Below are 26,783 nucleotides of genomic sequence, written 5' to 3'. Positions count from 1 at the left end.
GCCAGCCGCGTCTCCCCAGCAACGGGCCTGGCAAGTCAGGGCTGCGCCTCCTCCCTCCGTCCCTCCCTTTTCCCGTCTGTCCGTGAGGGTCGTTATTCCCCTCAGCCCGGCCGGCTACCGGCACGGGGGCTCAGGCTGCCCGCTCCCCCCGGCCCCGTCCTGCGGGCCGGGGCTCGGGGTGTGTGCATGGGAGTGGGGGGGGAGGTTCTTTATTGGCCTCGCCCTCCCCCCCCTTCTCTTCCACACTCCACCCAGAAATGATCCAGTGAAACTAGGAGGAGGTGATTCGCCTCCTCCCTCCTGCTGCTGCTTCTGCTGGTCTGGAAAGGACTGCAGGAATCTTTGCTCCGCTCCGCTCCGCGCTGGAGGCAGGGTCTGGGGAGGAGAGACCGTTCCGTGGAGAGAGGGGGCCGCTGTGGCCCGGGGTGTAGCTCTCCTAGTGCGCGGCGTGGTGCGTGGGGGGCTGCTTGGTTCCTGACCATGGGGAAGGACCAGGAACTGCTGGAAGCTGCTCGCACTGGGAATGTGGCTCTGGTGGAGAAACTCCTCTCTGGGAGGAAAGGAGGGATCCTGGGCAGTGGATCTGGAGCTATTCCCTTATCCAGCTTACTGAGGTAGGGACATCGTTCCCCATCAGGTGCTGGGGATATTAACCTCTTCTTTCCTGTCGTCATCATCGCCCCTCTCATCTTCATTTCCATTTCTGCATCCTTCATAGTAACAATAAATCGTTCACTCTTTAGCCAAGTACAAGTGTGCCCGTGTTTAAAGCCACAGGCAGTCATTTTATGAATATAGTGATGACTGAATTTCTTGCCTTGAATGCGGCTTTAAGGTACTTGTTCATTCTGTTACTAGCTGTGGTGCAGAACTTCTATTTTTATTGCTGGGCTAATATGCACAATACACTAATTACCCTTCCTTTGATATTTCACCTTCAAATTGCTACTTTTAATCACAGATGGAAGCATAAATCACAGACAAGGCATTGCACTGTGGAATTCTGTGTAAAAAGCGATAGCTTCACTCCATACCCTCACCCATAGTTGCTACCCTCACTTGCAGAAGAAATGAGGCATGCCGTAGTAATGAGCCTACAAAACAAAGAAAGGGAATCTTTTTAATGAGAGATCATGGAGGCAGAGGACGTGTAAAACTTTATGGAGCATGTTAGGTAAGAGCAGTGTTACTTTCAGGGTACCTAGATTTAGTGGAGTGAAACTGGGTTACTGGCCATGTTGGGTGAAAGGACTTAACTTTAGTCATTAGTCATATCTCAGGCAATCTACAGCATGGCTTTGATGTTCAGTTTCATCTTGCTCTTAAGTAAGAGCATTATCACAAGCATTTATGACATTTGACAGTATTCAAACAAGAGAAGGTCTGCAGCACACAGTCCAGTGCTAGTGTTCAGTACTACACTAGGCATAGTGAAAGAAGACAAAACGAACTGAAACGCTGTTGGCCTAGAACTTGAATAAATTGGGTTTTTGGTTTGGTTTGGGCTTTTTTTCTGGAAAGAAAGAAAAGGCCTAGAGAAATGGAAATTGCTTAAATGAAAATGTATTTGTGATTCTATTGCCAGTACCTCCTTGTCAATATATTTATAATATTTCAGTGTTCCCTATCAGAGGAAATTTAGTGTAACTGTCCAAATTATACCTGTTTATTATAAAGTCTTGCTATTTTAAAGCTGGTTTTAGTGCTGTAAACAACAACAGTTCAGATATTCATAGTTTACCAAAGTTCTGTGGTGCCCCAGTTCAATTAGCTATTGCACCATTGCTTAATTACTAGCCCATTGACTAAAATCAAAACACACCGTGTGATTGCTTTTTGTACTGTACTTGAATAGGTTGCTTAGCAAGCAGTATGCCAGATAATTGGTTGAATTTAAAATATGAGTCGTCTTAAAATGTGATACACATTTTTTGTAAGTACAGAAGTATGTTCATTTCGGTACAATGACTAGCCATTTATAATCCAGTTCTACTGCATGATTTGTGTAGTGACTTTCTTCAGGGCTAGTGCCTGTGCTATATTCTTGCACTGTTACTTTCATGTTGTATATCATAAGCTCTGCATATCCAGAGGGAGTGCAGTTGCTTGTGTTTTTCTTTTTTATTAAATGGCAGTGTTTTACTTTATGTAAACAGAACACATTAACCATGTGTTTTGTATATACAGATGGGTCATGACAGTCATTGTTACTTAGAATTTAAGTATTTTAGGTTGTAAACTCAACTGTAGTCTTTTTTTCTGGAAGTGCACTTAGCTTAAGGAGAAGTAAAGCAAAGTAAAAGATGTACTGTTTTATTTATGATATTTCTTACTAATGTTATGAAGAATGTCTATGGCTTCTGTAAACCTAACTTTAAAAATTAAAAATAAAAATTTAGCATACAGCTGCTAAAATACTAATTTTAAAAAAGTTATTTGAATACATTTTGAAATAATTCAGTAATGGATTGATGCATAAACATTCACAATCTAACACACTATTGAATGTAATGCTTTTTAGAGGGAGTCTTAGTAATTTCATTGATTTGGCCAGGAATGCTCAAAGTAGAAGCTACTATGCATTATAGAAAGTATTTTCAAGAAAGAATTATATGTCCTAGGTATTTTAACATACCTTTTTTTGGAGATGTTGCATGATCTAACTGATGCCAGTAATTATGGATTAAGTCCAGAATGACATGAAAGATTAAGGTTGGATCTATCTTGGTACATAACACATGGAAATAAAAGAAGGTACTGAAAGGGAGTCATACTAACATCTTGATCCTGTTTAGGAAATCAACACTTACTGAAAACAGCAAAGTTGTAGAAGAGCCATAATTGTATGGTATGAAAGTTTGAATTTGAGGTTGGGGGGATCTGAAGGTTTTTTAAATAGAAAACCAATTGAAGTAGCTTACTAGTAGAGCTATACTAGTGTTTTTTGCTTACAGTTTATTAGACTAAAAACTGCTATGGAAGTTGTAATAAAGAGAAAGCAACAGAAAAAAAATAGGCACATATTTTTCTTCTTTCTATAGAATCTTTAGGACACATTGTGTTTGACAGCAACTCCTGGTGTTTCACTGATCATAATTATTGCTCAATTCCTAAAATGGTGCCCCAGAACTGTACCTGTCTCGTTGTGGTGAGAAAGGTCCATGTTGCTTTTTCTTTTTCCTTTTGGCAATGCTGTTCCTAGCATTAGGTTGGAAAAGTCCAAGTCTTTCAGCATACAAATGGACTAATACTATACTTGATATGTTGGTCTAAGTAGCAGTACACTTTCCCTTTGGATTTCTTCTAAGTGCTGGAGACAACTCAGTTTATGTGGCTGAACTCTCCATGGCTTGATGCCTTTTTTTGTGGAAATTTGCTTTGCAGTAATTACGTACCTTGTGGATGAAAATTAATATTCATGAATTGACAAATACACATTGATTGTTATCTGAACCAAGGAACAAACTGTCTGAGCTCTGATCTCCTATTTACATTTTTATAATAATTTTTTTCTGACTCGGTCTATTTATGGTACTTGGGGGAAAAATAGGGCAAGCTTTTGTATGGTTGTTTTATAGTTGAACCTATTCATTGATGATAATTACAGAGTAAATTATCTAATTTTTAAAGGGCTGACTTCTAACTTACAAGTCATTATATTAAATTATGACAACAGTTCAGGAAAGCAACACTGTTCCGGAGGGCTACTTAAGCACACATATAAATATATGAATGAATTCCTGTGAGGATTTAAACACATACTTAAAGCAGAGTATGTGCGAAGTGCATTAAAATGATATATGCTTAGTTAAGAGGTCATATGCACCCAGATATCTGTAATAGAGACTATGTAAGACCTCATGCCGAAATTGATTTATCTAAAGCAATGACAACAAATCAGTGATGTTTGACTGTGTGGACCGTATAACTTGTTTCAGTTCAGTAGAAGCCTTGAAAAGCTCTGAGTCAGTTTGTGGCCCCCTACCTCAGTCTCCATACTTTGCTCTGGAATATATAGATTGCAGGTGAATATACTGAGGGTGAATTCCTCAGATGCAAAAGTTAGCATAAGGCATTGCAACATACTAGAGGAAGTATAAACCTCAGTAAACACCTGGCATAGAGTAATTTACTTGCTTAAACCTGGGTATTTATTGGCATTTGTAGATGCCCATGAGTTTCTGAGGCATCTGCATGGGCTGATGGACTAACAAAGAACCATGCCCTATGGAGATACAGCTAAATTCCAGGTGGGATACGCTAGAACATCTAAAGCTGTGTTACACGTTTCTATAGGCTACAGTCTCCAACCCAAAACAGTAGAGCAGGTCTGGGATCTGTTATTTTACTACGAAACGAGGATATTTTGTGACAGCTCAGAAAACATTCAGAGTTTAGAAGACTGAACTGTAAGGGAAGTTTCTTTTCTCTGTTTCTTCTGGGATTCCACTTCCTGGAACTGTTACACATTAATTACATTAACTATGTTTCTTATTAAAAAACAAATATGGTTTTTATGTGTGTAATAGATTGCAAAGAGAATTTTCAGATTTTTAAATTATTTCGCTGGCTTTTGTATTATTCTAGTATATACATGAAAACCTGGGAGGGAAATCTCACAGTCCCTCTAACAGAATGTGTAATTAAATTCCTGTATCCCAAATCCTTAAATGTACATTAAATGATTTAACACCTAAAAAGAGTAAAGTGTTTCTAACAAAACCGGTATTTTTAATTTGCTTAATTTGATTATCTGCATATACAGAACACGTTTTCATTGACCAACCAGTTTTTCATTATTGGATGGAGATAGGCTTCATTTCTTTTGAAGTGTTTTCGGAAAAATAACTTTGAAGGTTTTCCTGTATCTTAGAGACCTTATGTCATTTTGCCACATGTAGTCACATACATGCCTTTTTGCCCTACTAATATGTTACAGCCTAAAGAAAAATGGATAGTTCTTGATTAAATGCTAATTTTTAGTCTTTTTAAACTTTACATGTTAAAAGAGTTTTGGATTTTTAACAGGTCTATGGGGTAGAATATGAATTAATGTGAACTGGCACGGAATAGCAGGGAAGTGTGAATTGGCCTCTTCTTGCTCTTTGTTGGCTACTGCCATTACACAGCATGGGAGGGTGGAGCAGCCTGCATGGAGCTGTTTTTTTCCCCTTCTACACTTGGCAGACTGTGGCAGGGAATGGCTCCATTCTTTGCTTATCCTTACTTAGCGCAGCTACACCATGTATAGGCCTGGCCCAAGATATTTCTCCTCTGAGGTATAAGAAACCCAGCAAGCAGATTGTCAGTCTGCAAGTTGCAATCTGTTTCCTCATCTGTTTCTCAGAGCAGTGTCTTGCTAGCAGCAAAGCCACAGTTTAGCCTGATGGCTTCAGTGCATGCCGAGAACAACCCAAGTCTACTTCTATCCTTGTGCAGAGCCCTGTGATTCATTCAGCTTCCTGTTGAAAATCAGATCACACTTAGATATGGCTTGTAGAGCAGAAAATATTTGAAATATGGAAATACTTTATGAAACTGTAGTTAAAAGTTTAATGAAGTTGTTGTCACATTATAATTTAAATAACAAATGGATCACCTTGTCAACAAAAATAAAGAGACTAGTTCTGTTTTTCATTACAAATAGTGTTATTTAAAGTAAGAGAAACTTTCTTAGGTTGATTTTATAGAGAGATTGTATTATATGAGGCTTGCAGTAGCAGGGTTCTGCGATCACATACTTCTGAGGTCACTTGTTTCTATGTTAGAAGGTATTTATTTCAGACAACCAGTGCAGATAATGAAATGGCAAGTATTTGTTACATATAGGTCTATGGGGGATCCAATTAGTCTATGCTTATTTCTAATTTTAGTTACACAACGTTTAATTAATACATGGAGGTTTTTGTACTGATGTCCCAAGCAGAGATGAGCATTCCCAGATTCCCCAATTACCTTCTTTATCCTGTCAGAGTAGGAAACTTAAGTCTTTTGGGGACTTATTTAATTTTTCTTCCTTTTGTCTTCCAGTATGAAATGCAAATTAATGATCACTACAACTCTTAGTTTATGCTGTTCGTTATTAGTGATAGTTGATTGTTGCCTTGATTCTCTATGTTTACCCTTTCAAATGTATGAGCCTCTCTTAAAACTTAACCTTCATTTTGTTATTTTCTACCTTTCTTAGACTTCTTTTTGTTCTTATTTCTGATAAATGCTTTCAATCAAAGTTTAAACAAAATTTTATTCTTGGAATTCCTTAGATTTCTTCACAAGTTTGAAACATTTACTATATACAATGGTAGCAATATGGGCAGTATCCAGGACATCTGGTATAAATGTCATTGTTACGGGCAAGGCAATTCACAAAGTTTGTGTAATAAATCTTCCCTAGGAGCTCAGCATGATCCTGGATCCACAGCTCTATAGTTAATCTCTATGGATAAACTTCTCACTTCTCCTTACTCCAGATCTTGTTTTCTGAGTATTGTTCAAGTGTACATTCTATTAATTTTTTAAAATGTTAGACCAAATGTAAAAAATGACCAGCAAGAACTGTAGACCTCGTGTAAAATCTATGGAGGTCATATTATCTGCCCACAGATAGGATCAAGATATGGGATGTAGCCATGCTGGGAGGACTGATGGAGTTTTTGGTGGAGTCAGGAAGACTAATAAGAAAAATCTTACTAACATGTTAAGGATAAGGTAAGAAAAAAACCCAGAAAGTTGAAGTGTCTGTAACTTAATTCTTTTAGAATTCTTCTAGAATTCTTAGCCACTAGATGGCTAGTGGCTCTGTAGAGGACCACACAAATGCATTTTTATCACCATCTTGTTTTCCCTCTTGTCTGATGATGATTTTAGTAGTTTGGTAATTCAATAGAATTAATGCTGCTTTATACATTTTTAAAACTGATATATGACTTTGCTGCTTTTAAGCGGTAGTGTTATAGCAGAACTAAGAGGGGAAATAAATAAAATTAAGAATGATGTAATCTGGAAGGTCTGCTATCTTGTGACTTGTCAAGGTTGGAAATGTTATGATGAGCAAATACAGATGCTTTTAAGACAATAATTTTCACAGTCACTGCACTAGTGATCAAGAAGAACATAACCATGTTTCTAAAAATCTACAGGTAGATTATTTTATTTGCCTCAGTTTCAGTTTGTATGGGTATTCATGGATGAGCTATTAAGGAACTGCTTATAGCTCTAGGCCATTTTTTTATTGCCCTGACATAGGCACTAGTTGAAGCATCCTATAAACTGCTTTAATTTATGCTACTGGTATATAATCCCTAAGGAACAATACAGTGTAGAGTGCAGTTACACTCCCTTTCCTTCAGCAAGTTTAGCCTGCTTGCCTGGGGAGGTGACATATACAAGAGTTCCACATCTGGAATTCCCTTCTGCCATGGAATTTTGCTACTGGCCTCTTCCAGTCAGAGTACACATCCTAATCCTTTTCATTACTTCAAGGTAAAATATTTTGACAACTTTTAATGTTAAATATGTAAGGCATAATAAGCAGTGTTAATTCCTGCCTACTGATATGACATTTTCATGTACATAGATCCTTTTGGGAAGTAGGGAATACATTTTGTTTGAACTTTATAGCCTTTATAGGAAGACTTTTATTACTTTTTAACTACTTTTTCCTGATGACAGAATTTTCAGTATGTTCATTTTGCATTTAAGAAGTGATGTAACAACTCCTCTGTACCTAATTTAACATCTATGAATTTCTAATAATGTACATGTATCTAATATAAGAAAGGTTCTGTGAGATTTAATTCCATGAGATTGTGCTTTTATTAAAATAATTTTTACTCTGTTTCCCATTTATTGCACATACGTTTTCTAAAGGAAGAAGAAATGCTAAAAATGGCATCTTGAGTGCTATTTGGTTCCAATTTAAAACAGCCAGTGGTAGCTATGTTTCTATAGGAGTTGATGTCTGTGCTAGGTGTCTAAGTTCCCATTATAGCCAATGGAGATCTAATCAATACAGTTAGGGTGCATACAGAGTGATTCAGCTCACCCCAAAGTAGATATTGAATGATTTTATTTCAAACTGAACCACATTGCTATTTTAAATATTTTTGTAGGTAAAAATATTTCAGTGAAAAACAGGAAAAGAACAATTCTAATTGAAGGTGTATATAGAGAATATATATATAAATGACCACTTAAATAGCTAGGTTAAAACAAAATTTGGGTAGAATTTCTCTCCCATATTTTGTAGCTAATTTGGATGAATTCAGAAGTAGTACCAATCAGATGATTATCTGGTCGAGAGGCAGAATCAACTGCTACATGGTTGAAGTTAGAGATACATGAAAAATACATAAAATTAATGATGCTGTATGCCATGGGGTTTGTTACAAATGCACCAAGTGTGCAAGAATGGAATTAGAAAAACCTTAGCTGGAGTTGAAACTAGTGAGGGATGGGAAGGGCAAAAGTAAATACGTTGACAGCAAAAGAAAATGTGGGCCCACTGCTCAAAGAGGCAGGAGACCTAGTGACAAAGCACATGGGAAAGGCAGGGCACTCATTGTCTTTCCTGCCTTGTTGTTTTGGTGGTGAAGTTTGACTTCCTAGGTTCCTGAGCCTTCCTGTGTGGCAATGAAACATTACCAGAGGGAGATCAGGGGAACACTTAAGTTCAAGGGACCAATGTTACTGCGAGGCTACTGTTATCTTTGGAAGGTCACGTCAAGCATGGGAAGTTTCTGATGACTGGAAAAGGAAAATGTCACACCCATCCTTATAAAGGGAAAGAAGAAGGTTCTGAGGTCATCAGGCTTATCAGTTTAACCTAAGTCCTAGGGAAAGTTACAGATCATATCCTCACGGAAGTAATTTCCAGGCACACGAAGGACAAGAAGGTGGTTGAGAACAGGCAGCATGAATTTACCAAGCTCAAATCATGCCTGACCAGCCTTAATTGCTTTCTACAATGAGATAACTGCCTCTGTGGACAAGGGGAGAACCATGAATGCTGTTTTACTTTAGAGCAGTCTCTTTCAGTCAAAATGGTGAGCTATGGACTGAATAAGAGGATGATAAAATGGGTGGAAACTTGGCTGGACTGCATGGCTCTGAGGGTTGTGATCAACAGTACAAAATCCAACTGGTGTTGGTTTCCTCAGGATTCAAGGGCCAATATTGATTGCAATGTATCAAGTATAGCAGGTCTGTAGATGATACCAAATTGGGGAGAAAAAATTCATAAGAAGAACTGCTGTTAGGAGGGACCTGGACAGGCTGGAGAAATGGGCTGATTGGAGCCTCATGAAATTCAGCCAAAGCCATTGCGAAGTCCTGCAGCTGAGAGTGAATAACCTCTTGCACCACTACAGGCTCTTATGCTGGAGTAGGACAATTTTTTGTGTTTTTCTTCTTTTTCTGTCATATTAGCCATTATGAAAATATCAATATCACATTTGGTCCTTGAGTTTACATGTTAGTAACTTTTTACAGGAGAAAGAATCATGTGATTGGTGCGTGGATTTTTTTGCTAACGCTTCATAGCCCAGACAAGTGCTGAAATAGGTTAAGATGTAAAGTATTCATCTTGTCACACAGAATCATTAAGGTTGGAAAAGACCTGTAAGATCATCAAGTCCAACCATCAACCAACAGCACCATGCCCATTAAACCATGTCCCACAATGCCATGTCCACACGTTCCTTGAACACCTCCAGTGATGGTGACTCCACCACTTCCCTGGGCAGCCTGTTCCAGTGTTTCACCACTCTCTCAGTAAAGAAATTTTTCCTAATATCCAGCCTAAACCTCCCCTGGCGCAACTTGGGGCCGTTTCCTCTAGTCCTGTCCCTCGTCACTTGGGAGAAGAGGCCAACACCCACCTCTCTGCAACCCCCTTTCAGGTAATTGTAGAGAGCAATAAGGTCTCCCTTCAGCCTTCTCTTCTCCAGGCTAAACAACCCCAGTTCCCTCAGCCACTCCTCATAAGACTTGTGCTCCAGACCCCTCACCAGCTTCGTCGCCCTTCTCTGGACACGCTCCAGCACCTCAATGTCCTTCTTGTAGTGAGGGGCCCAAAACTGAACACAGTATTCGAGGTGCGGCCCCACCAGTGCCGAGTACAGGGGCACGATCACCTCCCTACTCCTGCTGGCCACACTGTTTCTGATCCAGGCCAGGATGCTGTTGGCCTTCTTGGCCACCTGGGCACGCTGCTGGCTCATATTCAGCTGGCTGTCGACCAACACCGCCAGGTCCTTTTCCACAGGGCAGCTTTCCAGCCACTCTTCCCCAAGCCTGTAGTGCTGCATGGGGTTGTTGTGACCCAAGTGCAGGACCCGGCACTTGGCCTTGTTGAACCTCATACAATTGGCCTGGGCCCATCCATCCAGCCTGTCCAGATCCCTCTGCAGAGCCTTCCTACCCTCAAGCAGATCAACACTCCCACCCAACTTGGTGTCGTCTGCAAACTTGCTGAGGGTGCACTCAATCCCCTCATCCAGATCATTGATAAATACATTAAACAAGACCGGTCCCAAAACTGAGCCCTGGGGGACTCCGCTTGTGACCGGCCGCCAACTGGATTTCACTCCATTCACCACAACTCTCTGGGCTCGGCCATCCAGCCAGTTTTTTACCCAGCGAAGAGTGCACCTGTCTAAGCCATGAGCAGCCAGCTTCTCCAGGAGAATACTGTGGGAGTCAGTGTCGAAGGCTTTACTGAAGTCCAAGTAGACAACATCCACAGCCTTTCCCTCATCCACTAGGCGGGTCACCTGGTCATAGAAGGAGATCAGGTTGGTCAAGCAGGACCTGCCCTTCATGAACCTGTGCTGGCTGGGCCTGATCCCTTGGTTGTCCTGCACGTGCCCTGTGAGCGCCCTCAAGATGAACCTCTCCATAATCTTCCCCGGCACCGAGGTCAGGCTGACAGGCCTGTAGTTCCCCGGATCCTCCTTCCGCCCCTTCTTGCAGATGGGTATCACATTGGCAAGCCTCCAGTCATCCGGGACCTCCCCTGTTAACCAGGACTGTTGATAAATGATGGAGAGCGGCTTGGCAAGCTCCTCCACCAGCTCCCTCAGCACCCTTGGGTGGATGCCATCGGGCCCCATAGACTTGTGAGTGTCCAGGTGGCATAGCAGGTCGTTAACTGCTTCCTCCTGGATCACGGGGAGTTTATTTTGCTCTCCATCCTTGTCTTCCAGCTCAGGGAGTTGAATACCCTGAGGATACCTGGTGTGGCTATTAAAGACTGAGGCAAAGACGGCATTAAGTACCTCAGCCTTTTCCTCATCCTTGGTGACAATGTTCCCCGCCGCATCCAGTAAAGGATGGAGATTCTCCTTGGCTCTCTTTTTGTTGTTAATGTATTTATAGAAGCATTTTTTGTTATCCCTTACGATGGTGGCCAGATTGAGCTCTAGCTGGGCTTTTGCCTTTCTAATTCCCTCTCTGCATGACCTAACGAGGTCCTTGTACTCTTCTTCAGTTGCCTGCCCCTTCTTCCAAAGGTGATAAATTCTCCTTTTTTTCCTGAGTCTCAGCAAAAGCTCCTTGTTCAGCCAGGCCGGTCGTCTTCCCCGCCGGCTCTTCTTATGGCACATGGGGACTGCCTGCTCCTGTGCCTTCAAGTTTTCCTTCTTGAAGAAGATCCAGCCTTCCTGGACCCCTTTGCCCTTCAGGACCATCTCCCAAGGGACCCTCTCGACCAGTGTCCTGAACAGGCCGAAGTCTGCCCTCCAGAAGTCCATCGTAGTGGTATTGCTGACCCCCCTCCTTACTTCACCAAGAATTGAGAATTCTATCATTTCATGTTCGCTAAGCCCAAGACGGCCTCTGACCTTCACTTCTCCCACCAGACCCTCTCTGTTTGTAAACAGCAGGTCAGGCAGGGCACCTCTCCCATAGACTCCCTTACCAGCTGTGTCAGGAAGTTATCATCTTCCACACATTCCAGGAACCTCCGGGACTGTTTCCTCTCTGCTGTGTTGTATTTCCAGCAGACATCTGGTAAGTTGAAGTCCCCCACAAGACCAAGGGCTTGCGACTGTGAGACTTCTGCCAGTCACTTATTCATCCTGGTTGGGTGGTCTATAACAGACCCCCAGCAGGATATCCACCTTGTTAGCCTTCCCCCTCATCCTTACCTATAAGCATTCAACCTTGTCATCACAATCGTTGAGCTCTATGTCACTGTATGAGAAGTGTCCAGGAAATAGATGCCTTTTAGAGAAGGTAAAAAAAGGGAGTTTTATAAATTAGATTTGGGAATATCTTCTGGAATAGGTATTTTCCCTCTGCACATTGCCTGAATTTCAAACCTTTGTGATGTAACTTTCTAGTGTCTTTGTTACTGGTAGTTCTGAGGGTTAACCATGAGTTTAATGTCTTCCATGTTTACTTGCTGACTTACCAGGGTCATTGTTTTCTATTTTCAAATGCCACTAGATATGAGTGTTAAATCTGTGTGTCTAGGTAATTTTTGCAGATTAAAACCCCCAACACATTAATTCTAGCAGTTTGACCTCAGAATCTCAATTAAGTCATTGGTAAGGTTTCCTAAAAAATGTAATTTACACTTATTTTTAGTTTTCAATTTTCTCAAGTAATTATTTATCCACTTCCATATCCTCCTTGTCATCTGTATAGCTAATTTGTCAGATTATGCTCATAAGTAATTTGCAATCACTCTGCTTCCTGTTTTGTGCACATTTATTGCAGAGCAGTATCTTGCATAACCAAGTGGTCTAATGATCTGCCAGGGATCTTCTCACATAATGTGCACAAGTAACACTTCAGAGAACCATATATACTAACTGTAGAAATAAAGTATATGGTATATAGTATATGTATGTGTTAAAAATCTGTTGTTTTCCTGTCACAACAGTTAAATTTATCCCCTCTATTTTTACTTTCCTGTAGACTATGTAAGTCTTGATTTCAGAAGGATAGGAGTTATGACATAAGCAGAAAATGAAGCCTCTAAAAGAATGGAATAGGCATGTGTTCTCGGTGAGGAGATGTTACTAGAAGACAGGTGGAGGGAGAGAGGCTTGAATAGGGCTATTTGGAGTGTTTTGGCAAGCAGGCTGTGTATAAAAATCTGAAAAGACTGGAATGCTAGAAATGGTTGGTAAAGGAAATGGGTATAAAATTGAGACTGGGAAGAAGAACTGAGGCTGGTGGACTGTGGAGGTTAGCACTGGTGAGGAGCGGAAGAGGCAAGTTTAGGAGACAAGATACAAGGAACGGGGCAAAAGGAGTTACATTCTGCAGAATAAAGATAGAGTGTATATCCACTGAAATATAGTTTTCATTCAAAGTCTGACATTTACTTATTTCCTTGCTATAACAAATATTTGTGAACTGAATTTGCAAACTGTCTCATTTTCTTTTAGTGTTAAATAGACAGAGGTTAATAAAGTGCCATCAGTCATTCCATTAGTTTAAGTGGAAGAGGTTGTTGTGATGGATATAGAGATCCTAAGTCATCTGGTAAAGTTTTGCCAAGACACCACATGGTGAAAATTCAGGAGTTTTAGTTTGCTTTTTTATCAATGGTAAAAATAAGGTTGCCAGTGCAGTTTTTATTTAGCCCCCTGAATGTAGGCTTTTTTTTTTTTTTATCACACAATCCTGTAGTCTTTTCTTTCACAAGGTCCTTACCTCAATTGTGGCCCAGGATAGACAGTGCTCATTGAATAAGCGGTTATTCAATATTTTTTATCCTTAGTATTCAATGTTTAGCCCTGAGCCTTATTTACTGCACACAATTCAAACTGTTCTCTAGAAAAAAATGATTAATTTTTCTCCCGGGCTTTTCAGTGGTGTTTGTCACTACAGTAGCTGACTGCTTCACAACATTAATGACTTTACTGTCACAGTACTTCTGTGACTGAGTAAGGGTGTTAATAGCTGCAGTTCACAAATGCTGACTGAAGCACACTTAGATTATGGTGAGAAGTATCCACTGACTTGGTGTTTCTAACTGGTGTCTACAAGGAGCTCATTTTTCACAGTATTAATAGTGTAAAAATGTAGGAATGGCTCTTCTTGGTCAGAATGAAGGTCCATCCAGCCAAGTACTCTTCTCCAGTAGTGACTGGGAGTTAACCTCTTGGTCTTAGAAGAGTACAATAGCAAAGCAAGCATATAGTAAGTAATACTTCCTCCAGTGTACTCTCACAGCTTCAAACAGTCTACAGCAGCTTTAAGAGACAGAGGTATTGTCTTTGCATTTAATAGCTCCAGTGGATTTTTCTTCCATGCATTTGTTCAATTGGTCTTTGAAGCAGTGCAAATTTTTAGCATTCATAGCATTTCACAGCAAGGGTTTCACATCTTAATGAAGTATTATGTGAAGAGCATTCTCTATAAATGAAGTAGCATTTTATATGGTCAAATGTATAAAGATCTGTTTGGAGGTTTGTTTCTGGAGTACAGACGTGGATAGAATCCAGTTCTGTGGTGCAGCATTAAAGTGCTCTTCCTGTTCTGGTTTTAGTAAATACTCGGTTTAGTAAATACCAATGCATCTTTTAATACCTTTGACTTTCAAAAAGAAAAGAGTTCTTATTCAGTCATCCCTGTTGTAGGGGATAGGCCTTCAACTGTTCCAAGATCAGCATTCATTGCACAGGGAAAAATAATATGGAATCATGTAATTATTAAGGCTAATACATATGTGTAAGTGGGATGACTTAGCACCAGCACTTTAATCCTTGCCTTTACAAGCTCAATAATTTTTAATGCACTTTTTGGTATATGTTTATATATATATTTCTACAGAAAAGAAAATATTTTTCAACGGAAAAATATGTTTCTTTTGAGAATGTAGATACAGACTATCTGTAGTGAACAGAACGTACTGAATTTGGACATGCCTTTATTAAGTTACAAAAAATACAACTCCTGATGTGTATCTCATATCCTTATAAAAATGATGTGGGATTAGGGGTGCTGGAGGACCTCGAATACTGAGTTCAGTTTTGGGTCCCTCATTACAAGAAGGATATTGAGATGCTGGAGCGTGTCCAGAGAAGGGCGACGAAGCTGGTGAGGGGTCTGGAGCACAAGTCTTATGAGGAGTGGCTGAGGGAACTGGAGTTGTTTAGTCTGCAGAAGAGGAGGCTGAGGGGAGACCTTATTGCTCTCTACAATTACCTGAAAGGGGGTTGCAGAGAGGTGGGTGTTGGCCTCTTCTCCCTAGTGACAAGGGACAGGACAAGAGGAAATGGCCTCAAGTTGCACCAGGGGAGGTTTAGGCTGGATATTAGGAAAAATTTCTTTACTGAGAGAGTGGTGAGACAGTGGAATAAGCTGCCCAGGGAAGTGGTGGAGTCACCAGGTGTTCAAGGAATGTGTGGATGAGGCATTGTGGGACATAGTTTAATGGCATGGTGGTGTTGGTTGATGGTTAGACTTGATGATCTTACAGGTTTTTTCCAGCCGTAGTGATTCTGTGATTCTGTGATTTCTTTTTTTTCTCTTTTTTTTTTTCTTTCTGGCAAGTAATGATATACATTTGAACAAGATTCCCATTATATTGCCTGAAACAGCAAAGGTGAAGCAAGGAAAATCAAACTTTAATTGTTGAAAGTAATTTGTGAAGGTGGAAATGAAACAACTGTGTGTACGAGAAGGATGTTACTTTCCTCTCTTCTTTTGTGGGAAACAGTTGTTGAGGAAAGAGCAATGTCATTCCCTAGAGATGAAATGTTTCCTTTTAGATGGCATGCCGTAGAAAGATAGTTTGAGGCATAAATGGGATGTGTATCATTTCCTCACATAAACTGGCAAATCAGAGTTAATGAATTACTTCAGGAGTAAGCTTTACAGTAGATGAAGCCAGTCCTGGTCACTGGTACTTACCATGTTGGTACTGCTTAACCAAAAAAGAGAGAAACTTTAGCATTCAGCCTCTGTATCTTTGTCATTCAGGCAAGAGTAAGTGAAAGAAAGGTAAAATGAAAAGTTCATTATACACTTGCAGGCCCAAGAATTTTGACATAATCATACAATCATAGAGTAGTTTGGGTTGGAAGAGACCTTTTTAAGGCCATCTAGTTCAACCCCCCTGCAATGAGCAGGGACATCTTCAACTACATCAGGTTGCTCAGAGCCCCGTCCAGTCTGACCTTGAACGTTTCCAGGGATGGGGCATCTACCACCTCTCTGGGCAACTTGTTCCAGTGTTTCACCACCCTCATTGTAAAAAATTTCTTCCTTATATCTAGTCTGAATCTACCCTCTTTTAGTTTAAAAGCATTATCCCTTGTCCTATCACAACAGGCCCTGCTGAAAAGTTTGTCCCCATCTTTCTTTAAGTACTGAAAGGCTGCAGTAAGGTCTTCCAGGAGCCTTCTTTTCTCCAGGCTGAACAACCCCAACTTTCTTCATAGCAGAGATGTTCCATCCCTGTGATCATTTTTCTGGCACTCCTCTGGACCTACTCCAACAGGTCCATGTCTTTCCTGTGCTGAGGGCTCCAGAGCTGGATGCAGTACTCCAGATGGGGTCTCACCAGGGTGGAGTAGAGGGACAAAATCACCTCCCTCGACCTGCTGGCCATGCTTCTTTTGATGCAGTCCAGGATACGGTTGGCCTTCCAGGCTGTGAGCACACATTGTTGGCTCATGTCCAGCTTTTTATCCACCAGTATCCCCAAGTTCTTCTCCACAGGGCTGCTCTCAATCCCTTCATCCCCCAGCCTGTATTGATACTGGGGGTTGTCCTGACCCAGGTGCAGGACCTTGCACATAGCCTTGTTGAACCTCATGAGATTCACATGGGCCCACTTCTCGAGCTTGTCCAGGTTGAGACATCATAATGCCAGTGTTTGAGGGCACACCTATCCTGTGTGATCTGAAGGAGAATATATGGGATTGATTTGGAGCTGCCTATAATAGTCTAAAAATATGAGTACTTGATTGTGACATTATTGTGATACTAGTTTTGTGCACTTAGTGAATTATGGTGAAGATTATCAGAAATGCAACCAAGAAAGAGGATTAGGATCCAGATGCAGATCTTGCAGAAAATTCTGGAAAAACAATGAGTCATACTCAGTATGATGCCATTGTTTGATCTCTTCTAAATCCCAAGAAATTGATCTTGGGGAGCAGATTCAGGCTTGGGCATCAGCTGGGATTAAGGGTGGATTATTGAAACAGAGGGAGCAAAATAATGAGAAATGTAGTGAGATCCAGAACCTCACAGGCTAGGGTCCCTTTACTCACCACTCACTGTGATCTAGATCACATTATTTCAAAAAATACACTGTTTGAAAGGCAAATTTACTTTGAAGAGATAGAAGCATGTACTTAAAAAGCACTCACCTTAATGCTTTCTTCAGTTCAAGGTTTATAATGGCAAATGTTTCATAGGGTTAAAGTTCCAGATGCTTGGTCAAGTGATCTGTATGTGTATTTTACACCTGCTTTTACATCAAATAAGCCACTGCCTGATGAGTTACCCCTAAAGAATAGTAGTTTATTTTGGGATATTTTCTTCTCCACTCCAAGTGTGCGGAGTGCCAAAATCTTCATATTAAGATGGAAGTACGTTGCACTAGATTTGAAAATATTGCAATCTTTTGTTCTTTTAAAAAAATATTTAAATATATCTTTTAGATGAAGATAATAGTTTAAAGTATATTTTTGCTGAAAGGAAAGATTTGGGAATTTATATAGTTAAAGGGCTGTCAGCAATAAAACACAAAAAAATGTTCAATTTCAGAAATACTTTTAAGGTGTTAACTTGTGAAAAAAAGACTCAGCCATGCTGAAATGAGAACATTTTCTTTTCATCCTGTATTTTCCCTTGTTGAATATGTCTCATACAATCAGAAGAAGAATCTTTGGCTTGTATTGCTCACTGACTCAAACTAGATCAGTGACTTGTTCAGATAGTGTTTAGGAATAAGTTTTATTTGGTTGAATTTTTTAATACTGTTTCTTACAAAATGCTAGATACTCATCTTATGGCTAAACAAAATTAAGCCAGTTTGTGATGTGGCTGTTTAAAACAATGATAGATATTCAAATGATTTTTCTGTTGGTGAGGGTTGTATAATGGAAAAATATGCTTTTTGTTGTCAGTTTTCAAAACATCCTTGGAGTTGACTTTAATCATATGGTCTCTTCACTCTTTTGATCAAACTTGAGGGTATACAAGAACTCTGAGACCTAGCCCCTTAGCAGCAGTTATGACAAGGTATCCCTGCCACAGGAATCATTTAAGTGCTCCAAAACTGTGTAAGAGTTATACAGGTATAAATGTCAGAGAAGGAGTAACAGCAACAGAAATCTTGTGATGTGTTTCCAATGCATAAATAGTTTTTGCCATGAAATGAACTGTTGCAATATTTGCTTCTCCTCCTCTTGCTTTAAAGCTCACCTGGTTGTAACAGGGCACAGACTCAGGAAATAAGTTTTGAGAAAAGCAAGTGAGGTTGCTAAGAAATGTCTGATTTTTAAACAGCCAAGGGAGCATCCTCTCTGTTAGGTGGCCTACTTCAGTAGACAACCTCCAGGGAATAAATCAGCTAATTATGATAGTTGTAAGAGTAACTAAGTATTGTTTTAATGGAATTTTTTCTCCTCATCATCCCTCCTTTTTCCAGTATAACTCTTTTTCTCCCCTTCCTTTCTCTCACTGTGACACCCAGCTTGAAAAGGGGGAAAAAGTTAGGAAGTGAAGAATCGTGAAGTTCCTTATGCCAACCTTGAAAAAAAGGACTTTGCTGCAGATACTCACCCCAAGGCCAGGGAGTCCAGTATGAAAATATTGAAGATCTAAGTTAATGCTTTCGGAGAATGCAGAGGGCACTAGATCTGACAATGGTATTGAAAAGTAGAACATAATCAGGGCAAAATTCATTGGGAAGCTTGAAAGAACAGACACAGTGCTGGGCAAAAGAGGTAAGATCAGGGATACAGGATTGATTTGGGAAGTGGCTCATGATAACTTCCTGGAGAGAGAGGAAGAGATCCACTTTCAGAACCTTCCTCAAAGAGTGATGAAAACTAAGAAGTGGCAAATAAATTTATTTACAGAGTGACAAGAAAATACACGAGTGGTTGGATATTGTCTGGTCTTTGCCCAACAGACCTGTAACATATGTGAATGAATCTGCCTAGCTACTTGGGAAAATGCCAAAACCAAAACCACCAGCTCTGAAGAAAAGCAGAAGGAAGAAGCTGAGTCCCTTTGTGATATTTTTGTTTAAATGTGTTCTTGCGTTAAAAAAAACCTCAGGAGAGAATGAGACAGCAGGCCTCAGGATTACTCTTTAAAGGATGGAGCCAAAGTGTCTAGACCTCTTCAGAAGGATGTATACTACTTTGGCTAGCCTTCAATTCATAGTGGCTCATTACTGTAATCTCCTTTGAAAATATGACTTTCTTAAATGACACAAGATGTTACCATTTCTGGATAAGTTCCCATTAAATTCTAAAGAGGAATTAAGAACAATTATTCCAGCAAGTCAGCTCATAGTACACACCTCTCTCCAAGTTTCACTGGACTTGTGAGATACTGTGGCATTGTCAGTAGTTTCAGCAACTGTCATGCAGCATGCATTGTTACAGTCTTATGAGATTCTTGGAAAAGTCCAGAATATAGCTGTGATCTTCCTGAGAAGAATGAACCTTTTGGTAAAACTGACAATTCATTATATTTCTGAAAAGTATCTTCAGTTATTTTTGGGTCTTTGGGGATTTCCTTTCTCAGGTCCATAGAAAACAATCTGTATACCAGATTCATTTCGGACTATCGCACTACCACACTTATTGGGCATCAGATGAGCCTCCTGTAAAGCATATGAAACTCTGGAAAGGATTGCTTTATTTTCACTGTAACTAAAAAGCAGATGCTTTCAAAGCAGTTGGATTGGCATTCACACGTTGTTGTTGTCAGGAACTATTTAAATGAGTGCAGATTTATCAGAGGAGCGAAGGGGGCTGTCCTGTCTGTGTTAGCACCACTCAGTGCATTCTTCTAATCATATGCAATTTTAGTCACACGGCCTAACATTCAGATTGTCACAGGCAGATGCACTGTAGTTTTGATGACAAATCTCTTTCCCTTTGCAACTCTATTAGGGCTCATTATTGTACATCTAAGCATACAGAACTTGGCAATAATACGAATAATTAAAATATTTGTTTGTAATTTAAAGTTGGTATTTAAAACACTCAATTTATGAAGAATTATTTTCTTTCTAAAAGTGTTTTCAGTTTAGTTTTGATGGGCGTCATGCAAAGAGATTCAGTTGGATTTGAAAATGCTGAAAAACCTGTAAAGAAACACATTGGACTAAGATTAGTGATTTGTGACCCACCTTAATAATTGTCGGAAAAGGAACTAATGGCCTGACTTTAGCTTCTCATTTGAAACATAATCTGTCTCTTAATTTGGTATTATGTTGCTGTGCTGAAGTTGGCTGTATGTAATACAGTATCTGTTTTTTTCCCCATCACATTGAAGTGATTGTTTGATTTTTCAACAGATTTTTTGGTCAGTAAGCATATGCTCTGAGTAGCAATTACTGTACCCAAAGAGAAGTTTGCCATGCATCCCTTAAAATTGATTCTAAGGCTTAAGCTGTGATCATTTATCTTTAGCATAACAGCTGAAGACTTGCACACCTAAACATTAATTCACATTCCAAGTGAACAAAATGTATTTTGGCTAACAGCAATCTAACTAGATACTGAACATATTAATGATCTGTGTAACTGAGTGTTACTGCTCCCATTTGTGCTAAATATTATGCGTCTCAAATATGTTAGTGCTTTGATCATTAGATTATCTTTTTCAATTGAAACATTATCAAGTTGTGTTTATGTGTTTCACCCCTGTCTTTTTTCAGGAAAGTAGAGGTGTCTGTCTGTATGTCCATAGGTGTGCATGAATGTGTGACATAGCCATGGAGGGCAGTTAATCCTGCTGAAAGAGGTAGTAAAATTACAGTGGGTAAAAATTTCTTTTTTATCTAAAGCCAGCTTTAATGAAGAAATACCAGCTTTTTCCCTTGACCTGCACTAGTTTTTATGATACTTGTAGTGATATAAGTTTCTCAACATAGAAATGACATTGAGTGTAAGAGAATCCAAAACAGTAGTTAAGCTGATAACCGTATCACTCACCTCTGATGTGGGGAGTCAGGTTCAAGTCTCTGGTCTGTCATTATCCCAAGAGAGTTCTCTAACCACTGGTTTACCCAAAGTGCACTTTTTCCCTGGGACTTTAATCTTCCCATCATAATCCAGCAGTCTTGAGTTTCACATTCTGTTCTTTCCTTTTTAAAAAAGTAGAAACAAAAAACCCACTTCAGAATGAATCTTAGTTTAAGTTTCACATAGAGAAGTAGAATTATCAAAAACTCAAAAAGTGGAAGTCAAACAATTTACTGGATTGTAAAGGCACTATGTTGCAAAACAAGGGAGTGTTCTGTTTGTACTATACTGAATCCTTTCTAAACTACACTTCTCAAATCCATTATTTTTGTGTGATGACTTTTTTTGAATGAGTAAGAAATATGTCAGAGCATTGATGGTAGCTTCAGAAGTGTTAGAACTGTTTGAAGTAGACTTGCAGTTTTCTCTGTGGCATGGACTTCAAAGTAGTACAGAACTCTGAACTTCTCAAAGTATTATGACTATATTTTTATAGACTTAGCATTAACTACACAATTATGCATGTATCAGTCCCAGGTTTGATTTGTTTAGGCACTGAACAAGATTTAAAACTGTTCCCTTTTCAGATGGGTATACTCAGTCCATTCTTGTCCATGGTGAAGTTTTGTACTTGTACAATAATTTACATCTGCTGAAGTAATTCCTGTTCGTATATGACTTCTAGCTGAACTGTTTGGGGAAAAATATGTTCATTAAAATATTACATTACTGAAAGATGTCAATTTAGAGCATAGAGGTCTCTAAGTAACTCCTTTTCTTTCTCTCCCTTTCCCCCCACATCTCCCTCTTTGATTCTCTGTCCACCTCTCTCTCCCCTCCCTGTTCCCCCTCCCTGCCTCTCTCCGCCTCTCTCCGTCACTCTCTCTCTCCATTAAGCTATCTTTCCATCCATCCCTCTCTCTCTTTCCACCTCTCTCCTCCCCGCCATCTCTCTCTCCCCTCTCTCCATCCACATCTTTCTCTGCCTCCCTCTTTTTCTCTCTCTCTACCAGTGTAAATCATAAAGAGAATCACCTGAAACAAAATAATACAAGAACACAAATCAGGAAGCATTGCCTATTGAGCTGGAAACAGATGGAAGGATATAGTGACAAAAAGAAGTAGTCTGAAAAGAGAGAAGTTAATGTCTTTGTTTAGAAAAAAATTGGTGTTCCTCCCTGAGGATGAGCCAATGACAAGTATGATTAGACTAAAACAGGATGAGTGACCCATAATCCCATCCAACATTAAAAAGGAGAAGAGTGAAATAGAGGAAAAGACATGTTTTACTTAGAATATGGAAATCTGCTTGGGTTGTATACTCTTTTCTATGTACTGAGACTTACCGTAATAAGAATTGCAAATATCCTAAAGAATTGCTGAGTATTTGACTGATTATACTTAAGTTCAGAAGGAATAAAAGCCTGTGGAGAAATATGATAGGAACATGAAGTACTTCAGACATTTAAGAAAAGAGTTTAAGATGAGAATGTCTGATGTATTTTCAGAAATAATTTAGATGACAGCTACAAGTAAAAAGAAAAAAGTGTGACTAGGGATTGGCAGTAAAGAGAGAGAAGTTTTAGATTCAGAAGCATTTGATTGACTTTGGTGATATTACTAGGTTGTGTTCGATGAGTATCACATGTTTGGAAATGCCTTTCTTTTTAATGTATTCTAAACAAGATTTAACACTCAAGTGCTTCAGGTTTACAATGGAGCTGCTTTGGAATAAACATGAAGAGTAAGATAATTAAAGTAAAGATTTGTACAGAAAAGCAAAAAGAGTGGGGAAGAGTACAGTGACTGGCTAATTTATAGCAAACCTGGGGAGATGATTTTGTTAGTTAAAACATAAGTATGGATAAGCATATTCTATTTAGAAGAGATATAAAGAGAAGATATGGAAGGGAAGTTCTTTACAGTCAGTTTGCAATTGTCTCGAGAAAGCAGTAATTCATGTAATGGGTAAAAAAGCTGTCTTGCAAAGATCGAGGTCATGTACTTCTGCACTCAACTTTCTAAGCCTCTCTCCTTCTGAAAGATCTGAAGTCTAGGGACAGAGCCATAGAAGTGGAGAGAGCACATTTATGGTCTCTCAGACCCAGAAGCACTGGGAGACATGGTGAAGTAACACTCATCTGTATTATCTGTGGATGATATTATCTGTGTCAGGGTCAACAGAGCCAGCTAATAATCTATATATGGCTCTGCTTAGATTCACATTGAGGGAGGAATGACACCCAGCCTAAGTCTACACAGAGCAAGCCTGGGTCTAGCAGGACTTCTTAGCTCAGATTCAATGGCATGCAAATATGACTACAGTTCTTTCAGATCTTTGCTAGTTTTGGAAGCATTATAACTGCATGCAGTTGGCTGAGAAGCGCTATTAGAGCCAAACTGGCTTTATGAGGACAGTCCCTATATCTCTGTACCCATGTTTGTCTGCAGATAGTCTGCCCATGAACTGTGGCATGTGGACTGTGTGTTGACAGCATGTTGTATGTACCACATACAACATCGCATAGTATTCCTCCGATAAAATTCACTCCCCGTTCATAGTACAAGATGGATGGTGCTCCCTTAGTTAGTTGCTATTTAGTATTTTATTTTCTCATTGTTAATGTGGGCTTATGGCTTTAGTGCGCATTATACAGATGTTTCTGTAAAGAGAATTATTTTCCTCACATGCTTCTCAGTAGAGTTTTGCAAACATAATGTATTTCTTTTTGATGACAGGATATTATTACTCCATTTTACAAATGGATCTGGGAAGCCCTGAGACATTAAGGTCGATGTTATTGGGTAATTTTAGATGCATAGTTCAAAACACCTAAAACCTGATTTCTGATTTTGCAGAATATTTGTCATCACATACCATTTAAAAGTGCAAAGCACAATTTCCTCTATCAGAGCAACTGCAAATAGTGCTTTTACAGTCAAAACTCAGGATATGAAGTTGGGCACCCTGAAAGTTACATGCTTAATGATCATTCTTGCAAAGTTGGATTTAAGAGACTTTCCTACTGTCAAAAAAACCTCTGTGGTAGAAAAAGTCTACATCTCTAGGGCAACATTGTGCTACCCTGCATACGAATTTCTTCTTTTCCCCTTACAGTCCTCTAGTTCATTCAGAATATATTTCCCTTTCTGTTTAACTTTACATTCAATGGGTTCTGTTGCTACAGAATCATGACCTACCTTTAGAATAGGTTACATAGACAGGCTGAGGCAGGTTTACTGAGGAAAAAAGTGCATGCAATTAATAGATCATGGAATCATGAGCATACATAAGCAGGAATTGAATTAAGATCATAAAGTCTTATTTGTACTATTTCTTGACTTTTCAGTGTGACTTGATATAAAATTTTGACATAATTGTATCTATGTAATTTCCTTTTTTTTTTGTAAAACCAAACTGATAAATTAGAAATTCCATTATGTTTTTGGTATCAAGACTCATCTACATTAGACCTGTGCCATTTTTGCATCACAGCTGACCAGCTGCATGGTAACAGCCCATGGGGCTAAGAACCAAAGTATTCATGGACAAAGAAGTCATCTACAATTACCTGAAAGGGGGTTGTGGTGAGGTGGGTGTTGGTCTCTTCTCCCACGTAACTAGAGACAGAATGAGAGGAAATGGCCTCAGGTTGCACCAGGGGAGGTTTAGGTTGGATATTAGGAAGAATTTCTTTACTGAGAGAGTGGTGAAGCATTGGAACAGGCTTCCCAGGGAGGTGGTGGAGTCACCATCACTGGAGGTGTTCAAAAAATGTGTAGATGTGGCACTTCGGGACATGGTTTAGTGGGCATGGTGGTGTTGGGTTCATTCTTTCAACTTCCCCTCTCGTCTTGCCTGTACTAGTTTGGTCCTCTTTTCTGTCTTCTCATTTAATTTTATTTTAATATCCTGTGAATTTCCCTTCATCTGCTCACTCACATTTTCTGCCCTTAGAAATACCATGTTTTCTCCTGTGACTCTAGATCTCCTTTCTTAGAACTCTTTAGTCTGAGGAAGATGTCTGACTTATGAAATTCCAACTCAAATAAACAATTGTAGTCACAAGCAAAGTAAAATGTGATTTTACACTGGGAAGTGGAGGTAATGGTTAAAAATAGGCAGTGTTGCTAGGGCACTTTCTAAATTTACCATCCATAAAGAAGAAAAGTTAGCTAGAGAAAGAACATCCCTGGATCTGTTTTTTACTGATGGGCAGTAACTTTTTAGCATGGTTTGTACAGGAGACCATGATTTATTTAATTCTGCATGGTAGGATGAACAGATTTGTAGAATGCATTAGTGAGTGAATAGTACACTCAAGGAACTTAGTGTTTATAAAAGACAATCTGATTATTATAGTAGAATGAAGGGAATACTGTAATCAAGTAGTATGGAAATAGTTTGAGAAATCCTAAAATAATATTAAGATTTAAGAGACTTTTGAAAAAATCATGCATGAAAGTGCATGAAAATTTGTGGATTAAAAACCTGCTAGTTGAAAGGGTAAGAAAGGGCATTTATTTATATGTGTACATAAAAGGAAGAATTAAATCCCTCAGTGAATGAAGTTACTTTTACTGGTTTAACTAGTTACTCTGGAGAGTGAATGGGGGAAGTCCTTCGTGCCAGTAAAAGCACTATTTTGCTCACATCCAGCATGTTACAGGTACTTAGTATTACACTAGTACTGCTGTACTGGTAACACGTTACAAGTGGAGAACTAGCTTCAGAATGCCAGTACATTGAACACCTTTATAAATCAGTCTTAACTATGAAAGATACATTCTCAAAGTATCTGACTGATAAGTAATGGGAGAGGACATTGTAAAATTTTTCCAAAAAATATGCAGATTTCAGAATACATGATACTAAAGTACTTTTTGTTATGTAGGGTGGATGTTTTATTTTATTAAGGATATTAGCTTGAAAATGTACTCCACATCTGAGAATTCTTTTTTAAAGAAAATTGTGAAGAACTGAAATCATCCCACAGTATGGTTTATAGTTTTCAAAAAGGAAAAATATTATGATAAATATTGCTTTCCATAAGTCTGATATAATATATTACTATAATTTTACTTTGAATATGAAGAAAAAAATCATTAATTATCTAGAACCTGGGCAGAAAGCTTTAATGATTCATGAATCATAATTTATGAAAAACTTGGTTCCATTTTAAAATAGAATTATAAAATCAGATTATGAAAGGAATACAGAATATGCAGCAATTTTATTTTAAATATATAATTGGATTTAAGTAAACCAAATGATACTCTGATTCTTAAAACCTTCATTATGAAAAAAACCCTTGCATTAGCTTGAATATGAATGATGTAATGGATTAAAGTTTTACTAGATAAGAGACTTTAAAAATAGAAACTATAAATGATAGCTTAATCTACCAAATTTTAAGGTTAGTAACTAGAGGGTTACTCTAACAGTAAAACAAAGAGGAAGATGCATTTAAATGTGTCTGACTCCCAAGCAAATCTCAAGAAGGTCTGGTATGAAAGCTGTCATGTTCCTCCAACCTGTTTGTTTCCTTTGTTCAGTGTCTTGAAATAAGTTGTCACTTGGGGACATGCCAAAGTTTGATTCTG

General features: G+C 39.1%; 1 protein-coding gene across 1 annotated transcript in view; it reads left to right on the top strand.

The window, feature by feature from the left end:
• Positions 1–480: 480 nt before the first annotated feature.
• Positions 481–26,783, top strand: part of ANKS1B (ankyrin repeat and sterile alpha motif domain containing 1B) — a 457,036-nt gene continuing 430,733 nt past the window's right edge. Inside the window, exon 1 of the mRNA XM_059816688.1 lies at positions 481–614. Coding sequence (XP_059672671.1) covers positions 481–614 — 134 coding nt within the window. The remainder of the gene's footprint in view (positions 615–26,783) is intronic.

Source organism: Gavia stellata, chromosome 4 (genome assembly GCF_030936135.1).
Source record: "Gavia stellata isolate bGavSte3 chromosome 4, bGavSte3.hap2, whole genome shotgun sequence".
NCBI lineage: Eukaryota > Metazoa > Chordata > Aves > Gaviiformes > Gaviidae > Gavia > Gavia stellata.
Note: the sequence above shows the minus strand (reverse complement) of the source record. Positions and strands in the feature narration are given on the sequence as shown.